Source organism: Arachis ipaensis, chromosome B8 (genome assembly GCF_059453495.1).
Source record: "Arachis ipaensis isolate K30076 ecotype BB chromosome B8, ASM5945349v1, whole genome shotgun sequence".
Lineage (NCBI taxonomy): Eukaryota > Viridiplantae > Streptophyta > Magnoliopsida > Fabales > Fabaceae > Arachis > Arachis ipaensis.
The window spans coordinates 115,663,262-115,687,887 of NC_142443.1; the positions used below are offsets into that span (position 1 = coordinate 115,663,262).

At 37.0% G+C, this 24,626-nt stretch overlaps 3 protein-coding genes across 3 annotated transcripts; all 3 read left to right on the forward strand.

Moving 5' to 3' along the window:
• The first annotated feature begins 7,510 nt into the window (after window positions 1-7,510).
• LOC107611850 (uncharacterized) lies at window positions 7,511-10,130 on the forward strand. Its single transcript, XM_088497692.1, has 4 exons — window positions 7,511-7,731; window positions 9,267-9,646; window positions 9,762-9,997; window positions 10,077-10,130. Exons 1-4 carry the CDS (start codon window positions 7,511-7,513, stop codon window positions 10,128-10,130), a joined length of 891 nt encoding a protein of 296 aa, XP_088353818.1.
• Window positions 10,131-10,645: 515 nt separating this feature from the next.
• Window positions 10,646-11,428, forward strand: LOC148549343 (uncharacterized). Its single transcript, XM_088497693.1, has 2 exons — window positions 10,646-10,672; window positions 11,051-11,428. The coding sequence occupies exons 1-2, from the start codon at window positions 10,646-10,648 to the stop codon at window positions 11,426-11,428; spliced, it is 405 nt and encodes a 134-aa protein (XP_088353819.1).
• An 11,765-nt stretch (window positions 11,429-23,193) lies between these two features.
• Window positions 23,194-24,375, forward strand: LOC107607848 (uncharacterized). The gene is made up of 2 exons (XM_088495725.1): window positions 23,194-23,551; window positions 23,666-24,375. The coding sequence occupies exons 1-2, from the start codon at window positions 23,194-23,196 to the stop codon at window positions 24,373-24,375; spliced, it is 1,068 nt and encodes a 355-aa protein (XP_088351851.1).
• The last annotated feature ends 251 nt before the right edge of the window (window positions 24,376-24,626 follow it).

Consider the following 24,626-nt stretch of genomic DNA (forward strand, 5'->3'; position numbering starts at 1 on the left):
GTTATCATTGCAAAGAGCTTCATCATCAACATAAACATGCTAGCATGCTTTGCTCGAGAATCTTGGGAGTAAATGTTTAGATTTATCTCCAAAATTTTTTTTGTTAGATTAATTTTTTATTAATATTTCCCTAAAATGAACTTTTTATTTCTTTCAAATGATCTTTTTAATCAAATTTATCTTTCAAAGAATTTAAATTAAGCATAACAGAGGATATTATATCCGGCTATTCTCTTCTTATTTTGTTGAGTTAACCCGCAATTAAGGGCAAAAAATTTGTATTTGAGGTTTCTGTTCATTATGATTGTTTAGTTTCTTATTAATTATTACATAAATCTAACTTTACTCCTATTGTTTTTTCCCTCATTTTTTAAGGTTTTTCCTTCTGTCTTTTCATTTTTTGGACTTGGGATCAGCAATTCTTTCTACCAGTAATTTTTTTATAAAGCACAAAATTTTGACAATGAGTAAGCAACCTCCCCAAATCCTTTCTACATGGTTTTGCTTGCAATATATTATCGAGCTTATTACGTATGGTACTCTCCCATCCAATAACTGTGATAAACTGTTACTACTTTTTAAGTTCTATATAATTTTCTTACTATTCATTTATTTGTTTGTGCTATTTCATTTATTTATACATTGATAAGAGCTGGATTATAAAGCCACAAGGTAGTGTAGAATATATGGATGGTCTGAATAGATTCCTTGACTTCGCATTTGCCAATGCATCATCCGATGTGATGATACATTGTCCATGCCCTTTGTGTGGGTTCCGATTTTTCCAAACTAGAGAGGACGCTTACGATCATCTTTTGATGAAACCCTTTCCCTCTAACTATACCTTTTGGTTACATCACGGTGAGAGGATCGTAGACGAGACATCCAGCGGTAGGGAAGAACTAGAACCCACTGTAAATTCAGGAGATCAAATGCGTGACATGGTTCACGACGCATTCAACTTGGCGGGACTGCAGAGTGACGATGAAGACTCAATGAATGGTCATGTCGGAGACGTTGCAGAGGGGTTGCCGTACTTATATGACGAACCTAGCCGCGAGGCTTGTGCCTTTCACGACTTGCTGGAGGATGGCGAGCAGGAATTGTACCCGGGATGCTCAAAATTCTCAAAGCTGTCTTTCTTGGTGAGGATCTACCATATCAAATGCATGTGCGGAGTGAGCGACAAGGCTTTCGGTTTGATTCTAGAGCTACTGGGGGATGCCTTCCAGCATGCAAAGATACCAAATACCTTGCACGATGCCAAGAGGATCATAAGGAAGCTCGGTATTGAGTACAAGAGGATAGATGCATGTCCAAATGAATGCATGCTATATCAGAGCTCCGATCAAGACCTATCTAGATGCAAACAGTGTGTAGCATCCAGGTGGAAGCAAAAGACCCGGAAGAATTCCTTAGTAAGAATCAATGCCATTGTCAAGAAGAATGGGAAACCTCTGCCAGCGAAGATTCTCTGCTACTTTCCTCTTATCCCACGGTTGCAGCGATTATTCATGTCCAGCAAGACATCAGTGGACATGTTGTGGCACAAGAGAGGAACCAATTCTGACGGTTCCTTGAGGCATCCCAGGGACGGTGAGGCCTGGAAAGCATTTGACAGGAGATATACTGACTTTTCTGGCGATCCGTGCAGTGTTCGCTTAGCCCTGGCTAGTGATGGCTTCAATCCATATGGAAACCTCAGTTCAAAGTACTCAATATGGCCAGTGATTCTTATTCCATACAACCTACCCCCATGGATTTGCATGAAACAAACCAACTTTATCCTCTCCATGATTATTCCCGGTCCTAAAATGCTTGGCAATGACATAGATGTCTACCTACAGCCATTGATCAATGAGTTGAAGTAGTTGTGGGCCGGTGTTGATATGTATGATGCCAGTGAGAAGAAAACATTCAAGATGCGTGCTGCGTTGATGTGGACCATCAGCGATTTTCCTGGATTGGGCAATTTATCTGGCTGGAACACGTACGGTGGTAGAGCTTGCCCCACGTGCAATCTGGACGCTGAGACTAGGTGACTCACTTTCAGTCAGAAATGGTGTTTCATGGGTCATCGTCGCTTCTTGAATCACGATCACAGATATAGACAGGACCGGGATAGGTTTGATGGAAAGGTAGATGATAGATCCCCACCTGTCAAATTGACTGGCAGGGATATCTTGAGACAGTTGGAGGGTGTGCCAGTCTCACACGGCAAGGTGGGAGCGGTGGGTGGTAAAAGAAGGCGCGGACAGCAGACCGGGGTACAAGACGAGTCTCCCTGGAAAAAGAGGAGTATATTCTTCGATCTCCCATACTGGGAGAACAACGAATTACGCCACAATCTTGATGTGATGCACATAGAGAAGAATGTGTGCGACAACATTGTGTTCACCATGTTGAACGAGAGTGGTAAGTCCAAAGATCACCTAAAGGCTCGAAAAGATCTCCAGTTGATGGGAATCAGGCATGATATGTGGCCACTTGAAGGTGGAAAGTATCCCTCTGCAGTCTTTACCATGTCAAATCCACAGAAGGAGGTATTTCTTAGGACTATCAAGAATGTGGTCTTTCCAGACAGGTACTCTAGCAATATCTCTTGATGTGTTGATATAAAACAGCGCAAGTTATCGGGCTTGAAGAGTCATGACTGCCACATTCTAATGGAACATCTCTTGCTAATTGCGTCAAGGCACGTATTGCCCACCCAAGTGTCCGCTGTCTTGGCTCAGTTATCAGCCTTTTTTCGACTACTATGCAGCAAATGCATAGATCCTCGTCAACTACCTCTCCTTCAGGATCGTGTGGTCCATACTCTATGCCACATGGAGATGATATTTCCACCTTCCTTTTTCACAGTCATGGTTCATCTAACGGTGCATTTGGTCGAGGAGGCACGCCTCGGTGGCCCAGTGCATTACCGGTGGATGTACCCAATTGAGAGGTAGAAATATATCTAAGCTTTCTCGATCTATTTTTTTAGGATAGCTGTCACCTATAATTTTATGTGTTATGTTCTCGAAGGTACCTATGTCGTCTCAAGCAGTACGTGCGTAATAGGGCACAACCGGAGGGATCTATTACAGAGGGCTACTTGTCAGAAGAGATTCTGACGTTCTGTTCAAGATATCTAAATAACGTCGAGACTAGGATCAACCGACCGACGCGGGTTGACGATTGGCCAAGCGATGCCCTGCCCAGTGAGGCTGCCAGCATGTTCCCAGAAGTCGGAAAGGCGGTCGGGGCTGCTTCATTTTTTACTTTGACCCCCACTGAAATCCTTCAAGCACATCGTCATGTACTGGTCAATTGCATTGCCGTAGAGAAATTCTTAGAGTAAGTATCAAGACCGAGTTCTAAAATTATGCAGCGAGCCAATATAGCTTTAACAATAATAAAATTGAACATCTTTTTTCACCATGCATAGTGAGTACAGAGCCATCACAAAGAGAAAAATGCGAAGCAAAATAAGGTCCCAGTCTCTTATAGATAGTGTGGTGCACAGAGAATTCCCCAACTAGTTTAGGCATCAGGTAATCCTTAATATCATAGGATTTCACTTTCCATATTGATGCTTTCTTGCCTCTAATGGTTCAATTCTAGGTCCCATTTGGAAGCACCAGTCATTCGAACGAGTTGCAATGGCTTGCCCGTGGACCCCTTGCTCAGGCCAGACGCTATCAAACTTACAACGTCAATATATTTAAATTTAGAACCATCTCGAGGGAGGAAGGGATGAAAACACAAAATAGCAGAATTTATGTCACTTCGGATACTAGGAGTTATGCAAGCAAACGGGATGTCAATGTTACCGTCGGCGGTGTATCGTACTACGGGAGATTAGTAGACATCATCGAGCTAAATTACAGTGGTCAGTTCAATGTAGTCTTGTTCAAGTGTCTCTGGGCAGAAACCACGTTGGGCAGAGGCATATGACAAGACGAGTTGGGTCATACCTGTGTCAATTTTACCAATCCGATTCACACCGGTGATCGAGAAGACGATGAGCCGTACATCCTAGCATCTGAGGCGCGTCTTGTGTTCTACGTGGATGATGAGGTGGACAACAGATGGAGTGTAGTAGTCCATGTGATGCCTAGAGATTTGTTTGACATGGGCGAAGATTATGAACATTGTGAGGTCGACTTTCACCCCCAAATCTGTATGACGAGCTTGACTGAATTTGATGTCGAAGACTTGCGGTTGACAAGAGATGAGGTTTTAGAGGAATCCACTCATGACGTGGGTGATGATTGTGATGAGGCTGCCGATTCCTAATATACATTTCTCCATGATGGATGTAGCTCATATTCACGGGATTTTATGCATATATACTACTGTCATGATTCACCTAGGAGAGATAGTTGAATGTATTCTAGTCATTTCATTATCAGAAAAGATATCTCGATTGAGTTATTTCTTGTTATTTGAAACTTATCCCCTCATATAAATCTCTATTATTTGACTGGGTTCTGATATAATTGGTCTTTTTTTCTAACTGTTGCCTCTCATATAAGATTTCCTCCAATCACATTTTTTAATTGTCCTTATACGTTCTATCTATCTTCGTTGCCTATCAGGGAAATTGGAGAGCCGAGACTTCTATCCCATTACCAGAAGCCGTTGGTTCACAGAGAAGATGATAGAGGCGTCTCCATTCTCATCGTTGGACCATGCAACATCCTTTGTAAGGTAGTTGTGGTTCAATCAGTCGCGTATACAGTCATGGCTGGATGCCTTTTCTGGACAAAGTCACCTCTATCGAGCCATTCGTGATGCGCCGGCTTCTCTGATGAGGGTTTGTTTGCTGATCCCCAATTACTTAGTATGTGTTTCCTTGTCATATTCTTTGTTGAAACCCATTTCAGGCGATTATGTTAAATTTATAGGAATTGCTATTTTGGGACCGAAAGTACTGGGCTAAATTTGGGTTTGAGTTTATAACAAGTACGGAATTGTGGTTCACACAGAAAATACTTGACGAGGTGAAGGTAATACTTCCTATTTTACCTTTCGATTGATCTAATTTATACCACATCTCTCTATCTATGTAGCTAATTTCCTAAATTGCGCTGTTTTGGTAAAATTAAAGAAGCCGAGTCACCATTGAGGATGGATATATAATTGTATTTTTTAGATCAGAGTAAACTCTATTTTCCCTTGCTAGAAGAAATTTAGTTGCTTTAAATTGTATGCTAGTATCTACCACATACAAATATGTGCGGGTTTAAAATTTACTCAAATTTAATTGCTTGTATTGGCATGATGTGAGCTGGCTCAAGAAAGCACCCAATTATTCTGTATGGCCAGTGATTTCCTAATTCACTCAGCACTGTAAAAGATTACTAACATATCCCTACAAATTTGGAGACACCCATTTGCCACCTGCAATATTTGTAATTCTTTATGGAGTTTAGGTGCACGATTCACTACAAAGAGCCACTTGCAAGTTGGAACCTGTAAAAATGGGATTCGGGTAAGCCGAGACCAAGTTGGAACCTATAAGACTTGTGAGAGAGTTTACGGTGGATTTTGAATAAGATCAGAATAATCAGTTGATGCCAGTGATAAGAATTATGGGCAAGATCTTGTTGTCCTTATTATCTTTTTGATTGATAATTGGTCTCTGTGTGCTTTACTTTGTATCTGCTTCTTATTTATAGTATTGATAATTAATATTTTGTACAGACACGCTATGAAAATACTCTGCTCGTTGAGCTGGATATTGCATCACGTGAGGAATTCAAGCTCATGGAATATGGCCTTGAACGACTATGGGACAGTAAGAAATACATGATATATGCAATGGTAATATAATAGGATTGTATGTCACACTCTAATGTATCAATTGTTCCTTTGTGTTTGGATATGATGCTGGACTCTCAGGGTTATCTCGCCCAAAGTTCCAAGAAGCATCCGAAGAACCAGGAGAGGTGGTTCCAGATTCGATGGAGAAAGAGGATGTTGTCTCCTCCGATGGGTCTGATGAGGCTGTTTCTGCCAGTCGAAATGGTTCCATGCTGTCCTATGACCTTAATAAAACACTAGAAGATAATGAATATCTTTACAGTGGAATGTCTCCTGGAAAGAAGAATGCATGGCACTTGGCTATGTGGGCAACAAAGTACTTGAATCCTTGAGAACATTGCTTTAGTTTATTTATTTGAATTTCAGTTGAAGTTATTCGGGAAAGCCGAACCTTGTTGATTGATTTTGTCGTAACTCTATAACTTCTCAAATTGTTATTAGAGATTGTTCTTGTTGGACAGTTTATCATGGTTGAGAACTTAGGGAATGTGATATTTAGACAAGAACGGTTCATTTGTTTTGTTACTTTTTGAAAGTGAATAATTAATGAATTGGATTTATCATTGTTCTGTGCCACAGTGAAGGCCCTCGAGCCTCTATTAAATATAAATTTCATTCGCTGGTGTTTATAATCCTATGCAAGTTTGTGCTATTTTATTCACCCAACTAGTGAGAAGATTAAAATGACTTATGATACCACAAATCACATGTTCTGCCGATGCCTACTACTATTTTTATCCTTACATTATACATGAATCAACCACCTAATGAATATGTTATGTTATATTTCACTTACATATATTGGTCTCTAGGAATTTATTTCTCAGGAGATTTTTCTCCTACTTACTCCTGCTTTTATCATTCATCCACCTCATAATGCTTTTAATTTTTTACGTGGAGTAATAATTAGACCTCACTCTTTACTATCTTAAACTGTAGAGCATCCCAAAATTGTTGTTTATTCCCAAGATATTACTCTATTAATCACAAGGTGGTTAGAGTTTGTTTTATCAGCAGCTACTATGTGTGTACACTACTAGTATGTGCGTGAACTAAAATTTAACACATTGTATCTATGATGGGATATAAGGCTTGAGTTTTGCCATTTTCTAATTCAAGCCACGTCTTTATCTTTCACTTCTTTGCTTTCTCTAAACTTGCACAATCTCCAGCTACTCTCATTACACCCTCGACATAAAAAATTAGTTCTGTTCATACATTTCTAGACTTTACAGATAATTACATAAGAGTATATATCTAGTTTACATTCTATCTTTTAAGATGAATGAAAAACTTAAGAATAGAGAAGTTAAAACATATTTGAGAAAAAACCAAGAAAAGTGTCTTGTTAGTATATTTTATTTATCCATCTTCCAAAGAAATTCTAAGAGAAAATTAGCTAGTCTTTCCTTTAAAAATAAGACAAAAAGCATTAGCCACTTAGGAATTTTCAAAAAAAAAAAAAAAAGACTTGCATAGGATTTCTTACCGAGTCACATACCTGTTTAGCAAACATGTTTTAGAAATTTTTATTATGACTAATCCCTATACTGTTCTATTTAATTATTAATATTATTATTATTATTTTAAAATTTAGGATATTAACCCATCTATTATTGATTTTGCTTTAAAATGCTATATTAGGAATTTGGGTTTTCACAAATAAAGGAAGCCGCAAAATTAAAATTGAAACCCTTTTATGAAATACCCCAGCTCCACTATAAGTTACTCTGCTTCTCATTCCTTATTCCCCAGCCCTAACTTCGAAAACATTGAACGAAGGAACCCCTCCCCAATAGAAGCTCGCAGAACCCACGCTCCCAACGAGGGATCCTCAGCTTGCGCTGGACCTGGGTCTCCAGCCACTCCCGGTCGCTCAGGTCTCTCCACCAGTCTTCACAGCTTCCGATTGAGATCAAGGTTGGCCCATCTTAAAGTTTGAACTTATATTCCTTTAGGATTTGGTTATTTTTGCATTGCTTTCATTCTGAGTTAGTTATGAAATACTATTTGGCTTGCCTTATCCCATGAGATTTTTATGGAGAGTTGGAACTCATTCAGTTGTCACTATCTTTATATTCAAAATCTTTGAATTTGTTTGGCGCTGTAGCATAACTGGCTAGTCTCATGAATAAATGCCTTCTTAACATGCTTTCATGAAAATGTCAGTGTTAGCATCTACCTTAACGTTGATCCCAATGCTATTGTCGTTCAAGGCACATTCCCTAAAATTTTCGTGAGAGACTCAAACTATTCTGACTTGAAGTTTCATCAAGAATTTGTGGAAACTTATATTGTAATGGGAAGCTTTAACTGCCTAGAATTTTAAATAACTAATTAAAGGAACTTGAACTATGGTATTTTATTGCTTGAAACAATTGAAACTGATGATGAGTTCTCTTGGACAGTAATGACTAACATAAATCCTGACAAAAGGCTTGAAATCATGCTAATTATTAGCTTGATTTGATCACTGTTTCTTCTTATATGGCATTGTATCTTTTCTCTTTTTTGTTGAACAAGGATAACATGGTTTTATAGAGAGTTAAAAGCAAAGTAGTTCAAACATAGGTCAAAGCTTGATTGTTTAGTTTATTTATTATACATTTAATTATTTTCTTACGGGAGATTTGATTATTTTAGTAATTAATTATTTAATTAAAAAATTATAACATATGATTATTGATTTAGTTATTTATTCATTTTTTGGGAATTATATTTTTTGAGTGTATAATTATTCAATGGTGATTATAAAATAAGACACCTTTTTGACCCCATATACTCGTTGCAATGATTATAGCTAACACTCTAGGACATGCATGAAATAATCAATGGAAGGATCTAATTAAATTGGGATAGGTCATGAGTAATTTATATGCTTTTCATTGTTCAAATCTGTACCTAAAATATGACATTAATATATATAGCCATTTGGTTTGTATTTTGATATGTGCGTGGTGTTTTTTTAATGCTGTTGTTTACCTAAGATTTAATGGTTCGGTCATATCTACCTATAGGCTCTTCATCGTATATATTTTAAATACTCCTCTTGTGTATTTGGTACTTGTTCGTGGAAATCATTTAGTCACTAGTTTTCTTAATTAAATATATTAAATTATTTAGTCACTTAAATTAATTTGAAACTAAAAGCTATATATGAAACTAAAAGCTATATATGAAACATAGAAATTAATTTGGAGTTGCCCTTTGCAATTGCTACAATCTTGAATGCACGTGGTGCTTTTTCTGTTGAAATGGTTGGGAGTATCATAGAGTCCTAGGCAGAACTTATAGTCTCACATGTATGTAATCTTATATATGTATCTAAATTTCGTGTTTTCTATATGGATTAGTCAATGAATTATAATTTAATTTTGGTTGTAACAAATTTATCAAAACAGAATGATATGTGCTTTGACTCTTCTTGATTTTAATTTGTTATTTGGTTGAAATAGGCGCCCTTTATCTTCTAAGATGGCGAGAAAAGGTCGTTTCACGAAAAAATCGAAAGTAGGACAAGGATGTCAGCAACCACAAATGGCTCCGTCTCCGGCCTCTGCTACCCACCGTGATGACTCTGAAATACTCCCGGACAGTGGTGATAGTGTCCCTCCAACTTCACGTCCGTTCCTTCCGCCGCGCAATGTACCAAGGCCTGCTCCACAAACGAGCACAACTACCATTCAGAACTCGGAGCCAAGCCGTGTAAACTCTACGGATAATGCTAATGATGTAGATTCTGTTGATCAAGAAGCTGATGACTCGTTTGTTGATTCTAGAGCTCAGAATCACAAAGGACGCAAGACAACAGAGTTTTGGAAAGTCAGGATAATCAGTAATTTAGCTATTAAATTTTATGTGTTCAATCCAATTTACACTCTTGGTGATTATTCTTATTCTCCCATGCTGTCCACTACGGATACACATATGGTATTGTGTTTGGCTTTTAGATTTTGATAGCACAATCAAGCCGGCAAGACTAAGCATCAGGGAGGCTATGGAACGGCCTAACGGTAGAAAGATCGTGCTCAGGTTCAACAAGGCAAAGCAAGCAATTGGAAATGAGGCTGGACTGTTGAGTGGCGTGCTTGGTCTGTTAGGATCTGATTTTGGGAAATTTTCTATCTGCGAGGAAAGTTGGCGCAAGATTACCACCAAGGACAAAGTTTATAATGAATGTGTCAAGGTAAAGTTTATGTCCCCTTTGAAATAAATCTGCTTTATTTTTACAACTTTTGACATACTGTTGTTTGTTATCTGTATAGCATATTTTCCACATTGATGAAGATAGCGAAGGAACCATCAAAAAAATATTTTGAAAGCTATGGGAAAGTCCTGGAAGGAGACAAGGCTGAGGTTGTATAATGCTTATTTCGAGCCAATGTTCACGACTGAACAAAATATTGAGAACCATCCACCGGGAATAGATCGAGAGCATTGGAGATGGTTCCTTGACTATCGCGCCAAACCCGAGACGAAGGTAAACTAGTATATTACAAATTATTGTTGTGTTGAGTATTTTTAAATCATCTTATAATCTCTCGTGTTCTCTGCTGGACCAATAGGAGAAGTGCAAGAAAAATGCGAAGAATCGATCAAAACAACAGTATACCCACACTGGCGGTTCGAAAAGCTTTGCACGGCGTTTGGAAGAAGAGGTACTTTACTTTTTTTTGTTCACTCTTCAGAATATTTCTGTGACTTAAGGTTGCCTTGATTGTGTGAAAAACGGTAATGGCATAAAATTTGTTGATACAGTCGGAAGAACAAGGGAGAATAGTTGGTAGAGGAGAGTTATGGATAAATGTGCACAAAAAAAAAGGACGGCTCCTATATGAATGATGAAGCAAGAGCAATCGGTGTAAGTACTACTACTTATAATTGATCGATAAACTTATGACCTCAAATAGGGCAATAGTCTACTTTTCTATGCTATATTGTTTTTGCTCCTGTTTGATGAATGGTTTGATACTGTATGTTAAGATAGACCAAGAGACTTTTAAAAGTCCTATTTCAGCTTACTTTAATTATCATTGCTAATTTAACAGTTATGTTTCTAGACTATTTGAGCTAAGATATAATTTGGAAACAGTTGCCGTAGAATGTGAATGACTGAGTTTCATTTATCCCTTACAACTAGTTATAGTGGCAGGCATCCTATGTTATCGTTTTCTATGTGTTATTGATATGAGATGGACTCATCAACAAAATTGTTGTTTATGCTAATTTGTGTCTGTAGGAAAGAATTGAGGAGATTGAGCAGCAGGATAAGTCATCAAGGGTGTTGTCTCAAAATGATTCCATTGCTCAGGTTTTCGGAAAAGAGAAACCGGGTAGAGTACGTGGTGTGGGTTTTGGACCGACTCCTAGTCAACTCTTCGGTCCAAATTCACATGGGTCTGGCAACGAAGTCCAACTAGAGGAGAGTCAGAGGAAGCTGCTTGAACTGCAGGCAGAGCTTGAAGACGAGAAGTTGAAGAGGAAGGCGATGGAGGATGAGGCAGCAGCAGAGAAGAAAAAGATGAAGGTGATGGAGAGTGCTCTGATTTATCTGTTTCAATGCCAGGGTGAGGAGCTGCCACCAGACATCGCTGCAGAAATGGGTTTCGTGGAATGATAGAGTGAATAGTAGAATATTAGGAGTGGAGATATTTTGCTATGAATCAAGCATTTTATTGAATTAGACTGAGCAACTCTTTGAAAGAGATTTCTTTTTGTTCGTATTTTTTATGGATATATATTTCCTATTTTGCTTATATATCAATTTTCTTTTTGCTACAAGTTTAGATTCTAAGGTTGAAAATATTCAATCTTAAAATAATAAAAAATATAAGAAGAATTATAAAAAATAATTGAATAATATTTTAAACAATTTTGCATTTTTTTTAAAGACCCGAATTTTCTGTTTTTTTTTTTTAATTTCTATTAAAACAGCAGCGGTTTTAAACCGCCTCTATTTTGGTTCCATAATTAAGGATAGTGTTATATCTAGCGGCGGTTTGTAACCGTCGGCATCTCTAACAGAAAATATATTAGCATTTGGTGGCCGTTTTAAAAACGCCGCTAAACGTGCGGCCACGTAAACAAAGCGATAAAAATTGTGGCGGTTAAAAAACCGCCGGTAAATATGTTACAAAATGTGTCAGTGGAATACGGATGCGATTTTCTATAGGTGTGCCACGAAATTTTGATTTAGTGGCGGTTATGCCAGCGGTTGCTGGAAACCGCCGCCAAATCCAATCCCAACGCCCATATCCATGGCGTTTCGGTTAACCGCCGGTATTTGATTTTGCGATGGTTTAAAATCACCGTCAATTCATAAAAAGACCGCCACAAAATCCCGCCTCTGCTGTAGTGATTGGGAGTAGATACGATATATGCATTTGATATATGCATTTAATATTAAGCGTTAATAGTCAGTGTTAGATTTGGTGAGATTGTATGAATGAATTTGTTGAATAGATTGTGTGGTTTTGAGTGTTGGTATATTGTGAAGTAATTTAAAAAGCATGTGAATATAGTTTGGGACATGAGGGACTATTTTGGATTGTGATATGATGGATTTTGAATTGAAAGTTTTGAAAAAACTTGAGGTTTGGTGTTTTTGGGTAAAAGCTAAATTTTGACCAACTTTGACAGGTCATAACTTAGCTTTCATACCCTCAAGTTTTGTAAAACCTTATTTTGAATAAAAATTGGGTCCGTGAAGTTTATAACGTTTGAAGAATGGAGTAAAAACGATTTTTAATGAAAAAGTTATGCGCATTTGAGTTTTGGTGTGTCAAATTGATTTCTGCAGACTTAACAGCTTTTCTGAAAAACTCAAGACATGCGTACGCGAAAGCATATATGCATACGCGAAAATCTTTTCTGTTTCACCATGAGGTGGATGCGTACGCGACCTCGTCAATTTTTACGATCATGCGTATGCATGGGGCATGCATACGCGAGAAGGACAAATTTTCAACGCAGACATACGTGGTTATGTGTATGCGTACGCGAGCCACTGCACCCCTTCTGTTTTGAGTGCCTGCATACGCGATTTTGTCGAAAATCACGTCCATGAGTACGCATGGGGTGGCATGCGTACATATGACAACCGTGTTTAACGAAAGTTGTATTTTTGAGTTTTTAATATATTCTCTAGTTTTTCAAACCTCCTTATTCTTAAATTGTTATTTTTTTTTGAATTTTTAATGTTTGAAATTTAGAATTTTTTTAATATAAGTTAATGTTATTTAGTTATTAGTTGTGATTTTTTTTTAATTTATACCATTGATATTTTGTTAATTTCTAATTTAGTATTTGATATCATAAAGTTTTATATTTCTAATATGAAATATTGTTGATATAATTAAGTTAGTTATTAATTTTTAATGTGTAATTATTTAAAAAAAACCTAATTCTAATTTTTAATTGCTAATTAAAACACTTTGTTTAAACTTTTTAATTTAAAATATAATTTTTTTAATTCTTAAATAAGCAAATGTCTTTAAGAATATCTTTTTTATTTACATAATTTATAAGCAAAGTTGCTAACTACAAAATATTAGATTAAATTAAATGAAATTACTTATTTTTTTTAAATGTGAGATTACTTATACTATTTTTAAAAAAATTAATATATATTTTTCTATATTTAATTTTTTTCTATCATTTCTAAAAAATTGAACTAATTTAGTAGTTCAAAAAAAATGGAGAATTTTTTGCTGATGTGATGCTAATGCTTGGAAATTATTTGCTTAGGTGTCGTTATTAAAAATTTTTAATACTTTATTTATAAATTATAAGTTATTTCCTTAGATGGTTATCTCTTAAATTTTAAGTTATTTGCTTAAGTTGTTTTGCTTAGATTGTTATTTTTTAAAATTTAAGTTATTTGCTTAGGTTGTTAGTTTTTAAATTTTTAATACACTTGCTTAAGTTGTTAATTTTAGATATTTACATAATTTATAAGGTTATTAATTTTTAAATTGTAATTAATTTTTTAATTTTTATTGACAAATAATAGGATAGATACAATTTATGATGAAACTAAAACAATTATTTCTAATTTCTATTTTCTTATTAGATTAAAAGAGTTTTATATTTTAAAACAATATTAAATTTCAATTTTTATCATGTCATTATTCTAAAAGGAGCGTAAAATAAAAATATTAATTAATAAATTTAATGATAAGATGTAGTTGTTAGGAGTGAAATCTGTGCTTCCAAAGTAAATAAATGTGTCATTCTAGCTATTCGCGTCTTTCCAGGTAGCGTGAGATACATGTGTAACAATTCTCAAGATACTCTAGCAAATTGTAAGAAATATATGGATATCCATATCTTTTCATGACAATGACATGTAACTCGAGTTGGCAAGAGATTGGTAGAGTTAATAATCCAAAGAACTTAAAGGTTGAAGACCGACCAGATATATTATGTAGAGTGTTCAAAATTAAGCTTGACATGATAATCTCAGATCTTAAGCAAGGGATTCCATTCGAAGTGCTAGATGCAGGTGTTGCTCATTATTTAACCTTATTTTTTAAAAAATCTTCGTTAAATTATTTGCACTGTTATATATTTATCAAAGCATATATATAAAATAGATAGTTTATTTATAACATATTACTTTTTTTATCTTTTTATTGTAATGATGTACATGGTAGAATTCTAAAAGAGAAGTCCACCACATATTCATATTCTTTTGTGGTTGAGTGGAGACCACAAGATAACAAACACAACTTAAATTGACCGATTAATATTGTTAGGATTGTCCGATCCTGTTCGATACCCAAAATTGTTTAGAGATGTGTCTACATATATGATTCATGGACCATTTGCTCAAAATCTCCCTGCATAAAAGATGGGTACTACACCAAATATTATCCTAAAATATTCAATAACACCACAATTATTAATGATAGTGGATACCCATCATATAGAAGATAAGACACAAGAGTAGTTACTGAAAGGAAGGGATTCTTTATGGATAATAGAAATGTACTTTCTTACAACGCATATCTACTAATGTCTTATCAAATGCATGTTAACGTAGAGTATTACAACAAGTCAAATACTATCAAATATTTGTTCAAGTACATGGTTGAAAGAGAAGTGACTGAAAGTATTCACGGAGGCCATGGTTTCAGGGTAATCAATTTCAAGGATAAAACTATTTTAGATTTTTTTCTCAACCTTTGACCTTCTCATCGCAAATACATGTTTTGAAAAGAGAGACGAACATCTTATAACCTACAAGAGTCGCATGACAAGCTCTCAAATCGACTTCTTCTTGTTGAGGAGAGTCGACCGAAAATTTTGCATTAATTGTAAAATTATCCCGGGAGAGAGTTTAACAACACAACATAGGACGTTCGTCATAGATTTTCACGTTGAGTAAAAGTTGAGGAAAAGACATCATACGAAGAACCTAAGGACGAGGTGGTGGCGGATGAAATGTGAGGAATAAAGAAGCTTCCTAAGACGGGTAGGAGAAGAGGTAAAGTGGGATGGGAATGGAAGTGCGGAAGAGATGTGGAGGGAGATGGCAGAAGTTATTAGAAGAACAACAAAAGAAAGTTTTGGTGAATCTAAAGGGATAGGACCAAGAGACAAGGAGTCCTGGTGGTGGAATGCGAGTGTACAAGAAAAGATAAAGATAAAAAGGGAGTACTTTGAAGAGTGGTCTTTATGCCGCAATGCAGATAATTGGGAAAAACATAAGGCGGCTAAGAAAGAGACAAAAGTAGCTGTAAGTGAAGCATGATCAAGAGCATGTGAGGGTCTCTACCAGTCTTTGGGTACGAAAGAAGGAGAAAAAGGTATATATAGAATCGCAAAGAGCTGTGAAAGAAGAACGAGAGATTTGGATCATGTTAAGTGCATAAAGGATAAGGATTGAGATGTGCTGGCTCAAGAGGACAAGTGAAGGACATCAGACTCTTCCGAGCCTTGGTCGGTTATGCACAAGGGAAGAAGATCAAAACTTTGACTACTATCGACAGATTCGAGACTTTGAGGTAAAAGAGACTCTAAAGCAGATGAAAAATGACAGGACAGTAGGACTTGATTATATCCCGATTGAGATTTGAAAGGACCTTGGAATAAAAGACATCAATTGGTTAACCAAGCTTTTTAATGAGATTTTAAGGTCAAAGAAGATGAATGATGAGTGGAGAAAGAGCACCTTGGTACCTATCTACAAGAATAAGGGGGATATACAAAGTTGCGGAAACTATAGAGGGATCAAGCTCATGAGCCATACCATGAAGTTATGGGAAAGGGTGATAGAACGAAGGTTGAGAAAAGAGACACAAGTAATAGAAAACCAATTTGGATTTATGCCAGGCAGATCCACCACCGAAGCGATATACCTGTTAAAAAGGATGATGGAGAGGTATCATAGTAATAAAAGGGGTCTACATATAGTATTTATTGATTTGGAAAAAGCGTACGATAGGGTGCCAAGGGAGGTCTTATGGAAGGTTTTAGAAAAGAAGAGAGTAAGGATCACATATATTCGTGTAATTAAAGACATGTATGATGGGACAACAACTAGTGTGAAGACTCAAGGTGGTGCGACAGAAAAATTTCCTATTGGTATAGGATTACACCATGGATCATCCTTAAGTCCATACCTTTTCACATTAGTCTCGAAAGTACTCACAGAGCACATCCAAGAGCCTGTGCCATGGTGCATGCTTTTTGCCGACGATATCGTCCTTATTGGAGAGTCAAGGGAAGACCTAAATAAGAAGTTAGACTTTTGGAGAGAAGCTCTAGAAGTGTATGGTCTGCGTATAAGCCGTAGCAAGACGAAATATATGGAATGTAAGTTCGGTATGAGAAGGGAAAACCCTAATATAGAGGTCAAGATTGGAGAAAACATCCTATGAAAAGTTAAAAGTTTTAAGTATCTTGGGTGCATCATATAGGATAATAGAGATATTGAACATGATGTAAATCATAGGATTCAAACAGGTTGGGCAAAATGGCGGAGCGCATCTGGTTTTATATGTTCTAAAAAAGTACCTTTAAAACAGGTAAATTCAATCGCACTGCTATAAGACCGGCTATACTTTATGGTACAGAGTGTTAGGCGGCCAAAGGGGAGCACGAACATAAGCTAAGTGTGGCAGAGATGAAGATGTTGAGATTGATGAGTGGTCATACACAATTGGATAAAGATAAGGAACGAAGATATAAGGGAGAGAGTTGGAGTAGCACCCATTGTGGAAAAGATGGTAGAATCGCGTCTCAGGTGGTTTGAACATGTGAGAAGAAGACTGACAGAACACCCAGTCAGGAGGTTGGATGAGATGGAAGATGGACAAGGGGTGAAATGCAGAGGAAGACCTAAGAAGACCATCCATGAAGTGGTCAAATGAGATCTATATGTAAACGGTCTCTCTGTAGACATGGTACATGACAGAGCTCAATGGCGTCGTTTGATTCATGTAGCCGACCCCACCTAGTGGGACAAGGCTTTGTTGTTCTTATTGTTGTTGTTGTATTTGTTCAAGTACATGAATAAAGGTTTAGACAAGGTGGCAGTTGAGGTTTCAAAGGAAACTTTCAGTGGAGATGATGCCCAGATTATTATGAGATCAAACAATTTTATGATTGCAGATATTTGTCTGCACGTGAGGCTGTGTGGAGAACTTTAGTTTATGGTATTCATCAGAGATAGCCTTCAGTGATGAGATTAACCTTTCATTTATCTGGAAAGCAAAATATCATCTTTAAAGACAATGATAATCTTGAGAAAATCATGGAATAAGATAAAGGAAAAGGTACGATGTTCTTAGCATGGATGAAGGCCAACAAAGAATTTAAAGCAAGTCAAACTTTAATGTATGCTGAGTTTCCAAATTAATTTGTTTATGATAGAGAAAAAAGAGAATGACATTCACGCAAGAGTGGATATTCTTTTGTGAGGTTAAACTATATTCCACCGGGTACAGGTAATATCTATTATATGAAAATTTTGTTAACTGTTCAGAAAGGTTGCACAATGGTGCACGAAATCACAATCACACTTTTGCAATTCTGCACAACTAACCAACAAGTGCACTGGGTTGTCCAAGTAATACCTTACGTGAGTAAGGGTCGATCCCACAGAGATTGTCGACTTGAAGCAAGCTATGGTTATCTTGTAATTCTTAGTCAGGATATTAGTAATGATTCTTAGTTTTAATTGCAAAAAGTAAAAGAACATGAAATAAATACTTGTTATGCAGTATGGAGGACAGGTTGAGGTTTTGGAGATGCTTTGTCTTCTGAATCTCTGCTTTCCTACTGTCTTCTTCTTCACGCATGCAAGGCTTCTTCCATGGCAAGCTGTATGTTGGTGGATCACCGTTGTCAATGGCTACCATCCATCCTCTCAGTGAAAATGGTCCAAATGCGCTGTCACCGCATGGCTAATCATCTGTCGGTTCTCACTCATGTTGGAATAGGATCCATTGATCCTTTTGCGTCTGTCACTACGCCCAACACTCGCGAGTTTGAAGCTCGTCACAGTCATCCCATCCCAAATCCTACTCGGAATACCACAGACAAGGTTTATACTTTTCGGATCTCAAGAATGGCCGCCAATAATTCTAGCCTATACCACGAAGGTTCTAATCTTAAATTAGAAACCCAAGAGATATGCACTCAAGCTATTGCAGATAGAACGGAGGTGGTTGTCAGGCACGCGTTCATAGGTGAGAATGATGATGAGTATCATGGATCATCACATTTATCAGGTTGAAGTGCGAGTGAATATCTTAAAATAGAAACAAGCGTGGTTGAATGGAAAACAGTAGTAATTGCATTAATCCATCGAAGCATAGCAGAGCTCCTCACCCCCAACCATGGAGTTTAGAGACTCATGCTGTAGAAAATACAAGTTCTAATGTAAAAATGTTATGAGGTACAAAATGAATCTCTAAAAGTGGTTTTTATAATGAACCAGTGACCTAGGTTTATAGAAAATGAGTAAGCTAAGATAGATAGTGCAGAAATCCACTTCCGGGACCCACTTGGTGTGTGTTTGGGCTGAGCATTGAAGCTTTCACATGTAGAGACTTTTCTTGGAGTTAAATGCCAGCTTTTGTGCCAGTTTGGGCGTTTAACTCCAACTTTTATGCCAGTTCTGGCGTTAAACACCAGAAAAGGGTAGAAAGTTGGCGTTTAGACGCCAGTTTGCGTTATCAAAACTCGGGTAAAGTATGGACTATTATATATTGATGGAAAGCCCAAGATGTCTAATTTCCAACGCAATTGAGAGCGCACCAATTGGGTATCTATAGCTCTAGAAAATCCATTTCGAGTGCAAGGAGGTCAGAATCCAACAGCATCTGCAGTCCTTTTTCAGCCTCTGAATTAGATTTTTGCTCAAGTCCTTCAATTTCAGCCAGAAATTACTTGAAATTACAGAAAAACACACAAACTCATAGTAAAGCCCAGAAATGTGATTTTTGAATAAAAACTAATAAAAATATAATAAAAACTAACTAAATCATACTAAAAACTACCTAAAAACAGTGCCAAAAAGCGTATAAATTATCCGCTCATCACAACACCAAACTTAAATTGTTGCTTGTCCCCAAGCAACTGAAAATAAAATAGGATAAAAAGAAGAGAATATACAATGAATTCCAAACTTATCAATGAAGATTAGTTTCAATTAGATGAGCGGGACTTGTAGCTTTTTGCCTCTGAACAGTTTTGGCATCTCACTTTATCCTTTGAAGTTTAGAATGATTGGTATCTATAGGAACTCAGAATTCAGATAGTATTATCGATTATCCTAGTTCAGTATGTTGATCCTTGAACACAGCTATTTTATGAGTCTTGGCCGTGACCCTAAGCATTTTGTTTTCCAGTATTACCACCGGATACATAAATGCCACAGACACATAATTGGGTGAACCTTTTCAGATTGTGACTCAGCTTTGCTAGAGTCCCCAATTAGAGGTGTCCAGAGCTCTTAAGCACACTCTTTTTGCTTTGGACCACGACTTTAACCGCTCAGTCTCAAGCTTTTCACTTGACACCTTCACGCCACAAGCACATGGTTAGGGACAGCTTGATTTAGCCGTTTAGGCCAGGATTTTATTCATGTGGGCCCTCCTATCCATTAATGCTCAAAGCCTCGGATCCTTTTTATTTTACCCTTGCCTTTTGGTTTAAAGGACTATTGGCTTTTTTACTTGCTTTTTCTTTTTCTTTCTTTTTCTCTCTTTTTTTTCGCAAGCTTTGTCTATTCACTGCTTTTTCTTGCTTCAAGAATCAATTTTATGATTAATCAGATTATCAATAACATTTCTCCTTTTTCATTATTCTTTCAAGAGCCAACAATTTTAACATTCATAAACAAAAAATTCAAAAGTATGCACTGTTCAAGCATTCATTCAGAAAACAAAAAGTGTTGCCACCACATCAAAATAATTAAACTATTTTCAAGATATAATTCGAAACCATGTACTTCTTGTTCTTTTGTAATTTAAAACATTTTTCATTTAAGAAAGGTGATGGATTCATAGGACATTCATAGCTTTAAGACATAGACTCTAAATTTTATTAATCATGAAATAAAAATAAGACTTAAAATAAACATAAAAGCAGACCAATAATAATGGAAGATAGAAAATTAAAAACATAAAAATAAATGACTCTTAAAATAGATCTCTAATAACAAAAGTTATCACAGAGTTAGGACTCAACAACCTGCATTGGGAGAGGTAAGTACTCTGTAGCAACCCTCAATTTTAAAAATATAAATATAAATAAATTATAATTTATTTTATAAAATTAGAATTCCTTATTTTTAAAAAAATTATTTTTATTATCAATAATTGAATTAATTTTATAATAATTTAAATTTAATTACCGTAAGTATTAAATTGTATTATAAATTTATATATAAATTATATTATTATTATTATTATTATTATTATTATTAATCATAAAGCAAAAAAACAAAAGGCGGTGTTGATTATGCATTACGATTGTATATATATTATTATTATTATTATTATTATTATTATTATTACATGGGCTCATATATATATATATATATATATATATGTAAGGCGGCAGCCATTTACTCAATGGAAAGCCATTGCATACGTATACACATATATATGTAATATCTAGTTATGAGTATCATTATAGTCTTATTATATCATTAGCTATATATATATAGTAGTATCAACTGAATAAATTAAGTAATATTTACTTCATTATTATTATACTTGCGCCGCCATATATATATGTATGTATATACAGGAATGAGAGGCGAGAGAGAAGAGTAACTGAGAAAGAGGAGCGAGAGAACGTAAACCCCATTAAATTTTTGGCTTCGATTTCTTACGATTCATAACTGCAATAAAAAATCTAATCCAGTAAAAGTATTCGTATCCTCCTCCTCTACATGTTGGCACCACTTTTGATCGGTGAAAGTTGAAGGTGACATAACTCTTCTATTCCTTGGGTTTGGCCAACAGGAATTTTAGGAGGCACAGACAATTCTGGACGTTTTCTTTTTCAAAATAGCTCGGTCAGAAAGTTTCTCCAGAACTCCGAATATTTTTTATTTCGTACGAAGGTATGGTTTTGGTTTCTCGTAGTTAATGTTTAATGTCACGTGAAAACTTAGGCTAGATGACCTTAAGATAGGAATGAACTGAGTGAATAATTGATGGACTGTGTATATGGTATAATATATGTGGTTTAGCTGTTATTAATAATTTGCTATTGAAGTTGGTTGGTTTTGGGAAAAGATTTAATATTGGTATTTGTTTGATTTTGAAATAATTTGTTACTGGAAATGATTTGAAGGATTGAGAGGTGTTTGATTTGATAGTTGGGACCCTTGAAGGGTGGCAGAAATTCAAACTTTAGAGGAGATACTGCCAAAACTTCTATGAGAATTGGAGTTTGATTTGAGGTGGTATTTTACAAAGAAAGAGATTATTATGTGGCTTGTGTATTTGAGACTATTTGTTGACCCTCTGTCGCAAGATGTGACCGGGCACTTTAACTCCCCGGATTTCCCCATGGGCATGCATATATATGAATATTGAATATTATATTTGAGCTTGGAGTTCGACTCCATGGAATACTATATTATTGAGCTTGGGGATGCGCGCACAGAGGGACTGTCCAATGGTTAACTACCAGGACATGTCGGGTTGGCTGTATAACCGACAGATGAGACTCATCAGCCATAGGACAGGCATACATCATATGCATTTGTTTGCTTTGTTTGAGTGTGCATTGTCTTAGCTTGCTTAACTGTTAAATTCTACTTATCTGCTACTTGTTGTAAATGCTTCTCTATTTGTGTTTTTCTTGTCTGTAATGTTGGTCTATGCAACTAAGAGGCCCCTTGTCTGGCGGAGGAATGACGAGGGTTGTTCTACCAGAGATTCGGAGAACTGGAGGAGTCAGAAAGTGAAGTATTAAGTTAAAGTCAGATTCAGAACTAGAATACCTCAGATAACTTACCTAACTTTTGGTTTAGTTTATTTTCCTTAAGAATGATTCTGAGTGTCGGAATTCTAGGAATGCCTCTGGCTCTCCCGAGACCTTTTACATTAACTATGCAGGCACCTTTACCATACTGAGAACCTCCGGTTCTCATCCCATACTATGTTGTTGTTTTTCAGATGCAAGTCAAGAGACACCTCGTTGAGCGTCTGGGTATTCTCCTTACAAGCGAAGAACTACCTTTTTGACTGTCATATTTTGATTTTGGGCTATGTATACATGTTTATAGAATCTCCACATGTACATTTTGTGTTTTGTCCCTCCTAGAGGTCGACCTGGAGATACAGGGGTTTACTTTGTGGTTTGACTTTTATTTTGGGTTGTATATATATAATCATATACTCTGGCCGGCCTTAGCTTCGCAGGTCGAGTCTGGAGCTTGCTATCTAAGTTTTGGAACTCTGATATGTATATATGTTTTCAGCTTCCTTTTGATTTTTCTTGTCCGTTTTACAAATATCCATGCGAGTGTGACACGATTTCCTGTTTATCGTTTTTGATTAGCTTATCCTTCAAGGCTCCTAGATATGACTTCATCCAACTATATCTATGTACATATCCTTTTCTTTTAGAAGTCGTAATACCTTGCCACCTCTGCTTTACGACTTAAGCGTAAGGCCTTGTGTGGTAGGGTGTTACATTATGGTATCAGAGCAGTTCGTTCCTATAGAGCCTGAGGGATGGACTGATTATGCTTCTGGGCATACTCTGGGTGTGTGTATGTGCTATTAGGATATCTGATTGATATATGTGGCATAAACGTTCATGAGCATGCATTTGGAACTTGAAGCATTAGACTTGCGATATTGAGACTGATCAACTTAATATCACCTGTTTGGTGTGTGAAGGGACCAGATGTCGACTCACGGACGCGGTCGCGGCCGAGGTAGAGGTTGGATAGGCACTGTTACTCCTGGCCCGGCAGGGAATGATCCAGTAGACTTCATGGCTGCCCTGGGAAATATGGCTGCGGCTATGCAGGCAACAGCCGAGGCACTGGGTAATCAGATAAACCAGGGTAATCACGGAAACAATAATGATGAGGACGGTCCTATGACACTTGCTACATTTCTGAAAGTTCACCCTCCGACCTTTTGGGGAACCTCAAATCCCACAGATGCAGATAATTGGATTCAAGCTATGGAACGGGCACTGCAGGCTCAGCAGGTTCCTGAGGAGCAATGGGTTGAGTTTGGAACTTATCAGCTGCAGGGTGAGGCTCAGCATTGGTGGCAGGGGACACGACGTATCCTACAGCCAGATGGCGCTGTGATTCCTTGGGAGGTTTTCTGAACAGAGTTCTATAAGAAATACTTTCCTAATTCAGCCAGAAATGCCAAAGAACTTGAATTGATGCAGTTAAAGCAGGGACAGATGACTGTTGCTCAGTATACTAGCAGGTTTGAGGAGTTATGTCGCTTTTCTCGTATTTGTCAAGGTGCGCCTGATGATTTTGCTGAGTGGAAATGTATTAAGTATGAGGGAGGTCTTCGAAGTGATATTTTGAGCTTCGTTGCACCAATGGAGATCAGAGTGTTTTCAGAACTGGTAAACAAAAGTAGAGTTGCTGAGGATTGTCTGAGAAAGGCGACATCAGATAAGAGTGATCAGCGAATTTTTGTTAAGAGAGATCAGGGAAGGAACTTCGCCCCTAGAGGACAATATTTTAAGCGAGGCGGTTACACCCCACAACCACATTTGGGTCAGAATAACTTCCAGAGATTCAGTAATAATAACAGCCAGGGAAGAGGCAAAGGAAAGCAAGCTCAGACCCCACCGAATGATTTAACTTGTAGGAGGTGTGGAAAGTACCACCCGAATACTCCGTGCAGGGCTGGTTTAGGTGTATGCTATTACTGTGGTGAAGCTGGGCATTTGTCTTGGAATTGTCCAGAAAAGAAGAAGAATCAAGAAGCTGGAAAGGCACAACATCAGGGACGCGTGTTCACTATGATAGCGGATGGTGCTGGAACCGCAGATACTCCAATTAGAGGTAATCACGCACTGATAATCGAAATTTTCGACTGCCTTGCATAGTAAATAACACGTAGCATTCATTATAGTACATTACCGAGTTGTGAGCCTTGTGATTTTCAATTGAGCGATCGACTAAAGACCTCCGAATGGTGAGACAGAACGATAGTTGGTCAGCCTAGAAAAGTGACTGAATTCTTGGAGAATAATAATAAGAGTGGCGCAGCAGTAGTGGGTTGAATTATTTTGAGTATACAACTTAAGTTATACATAAAGAACCGAAAATGTTGAGAGTTGTGCGGGACAGTTACCTG

Bases quoted from the DNA above. Each gene is read 5' to 3' on its own strand.
- LOC107611850 (XM_088497692.1), top strand. From the start codon at position 7,511: ATGAAATACCCCAGCTCCACTATAAGTTACTCTGCTTCTCATTCCTTA. The intron at 7,732-9,266 runs GTTGGCCCATCT...TGGTTGAAATAG, and splicing joins AGCTTCCGATTGAGATCAAG to GCGCCCTTTATCTTCTAAGA. The intron at 9,998-10,076 runs GTAAAGTTTATG...TTATCTGTATAG, and splicing joins TTTATAATGAATGTGTCAAG to CATATTTTCCACATTGATGA.
- LOC148549343 (XM_088497693.1), top strand. From the start codon at position 10,646: ATGAATGATGAAGCAAGAGCAATCGGT. The intron at 10,673-11,050 runs GTAAGTACTACT...TTGTGTCTGTAG, and splicing joins ATGAAGCAAGAGCAATCGGT to GAAAGAATTGAGGAGATTGA.
- LOC107607848 (XM_088495725.1), top strand. From the start codon at position 23,194: ATGTCGACTCACGGACGCGGTCGCGGCCGAGGTAGAGGTTGGATAGGC. The intron at 23,552-23,665 runs GTGAGGCTCAGC...TTCCTAATTCAG, and splicing joins TGGAACTTATCAGCTGCAGG to CCAGAAATGCCAAAGAACTT.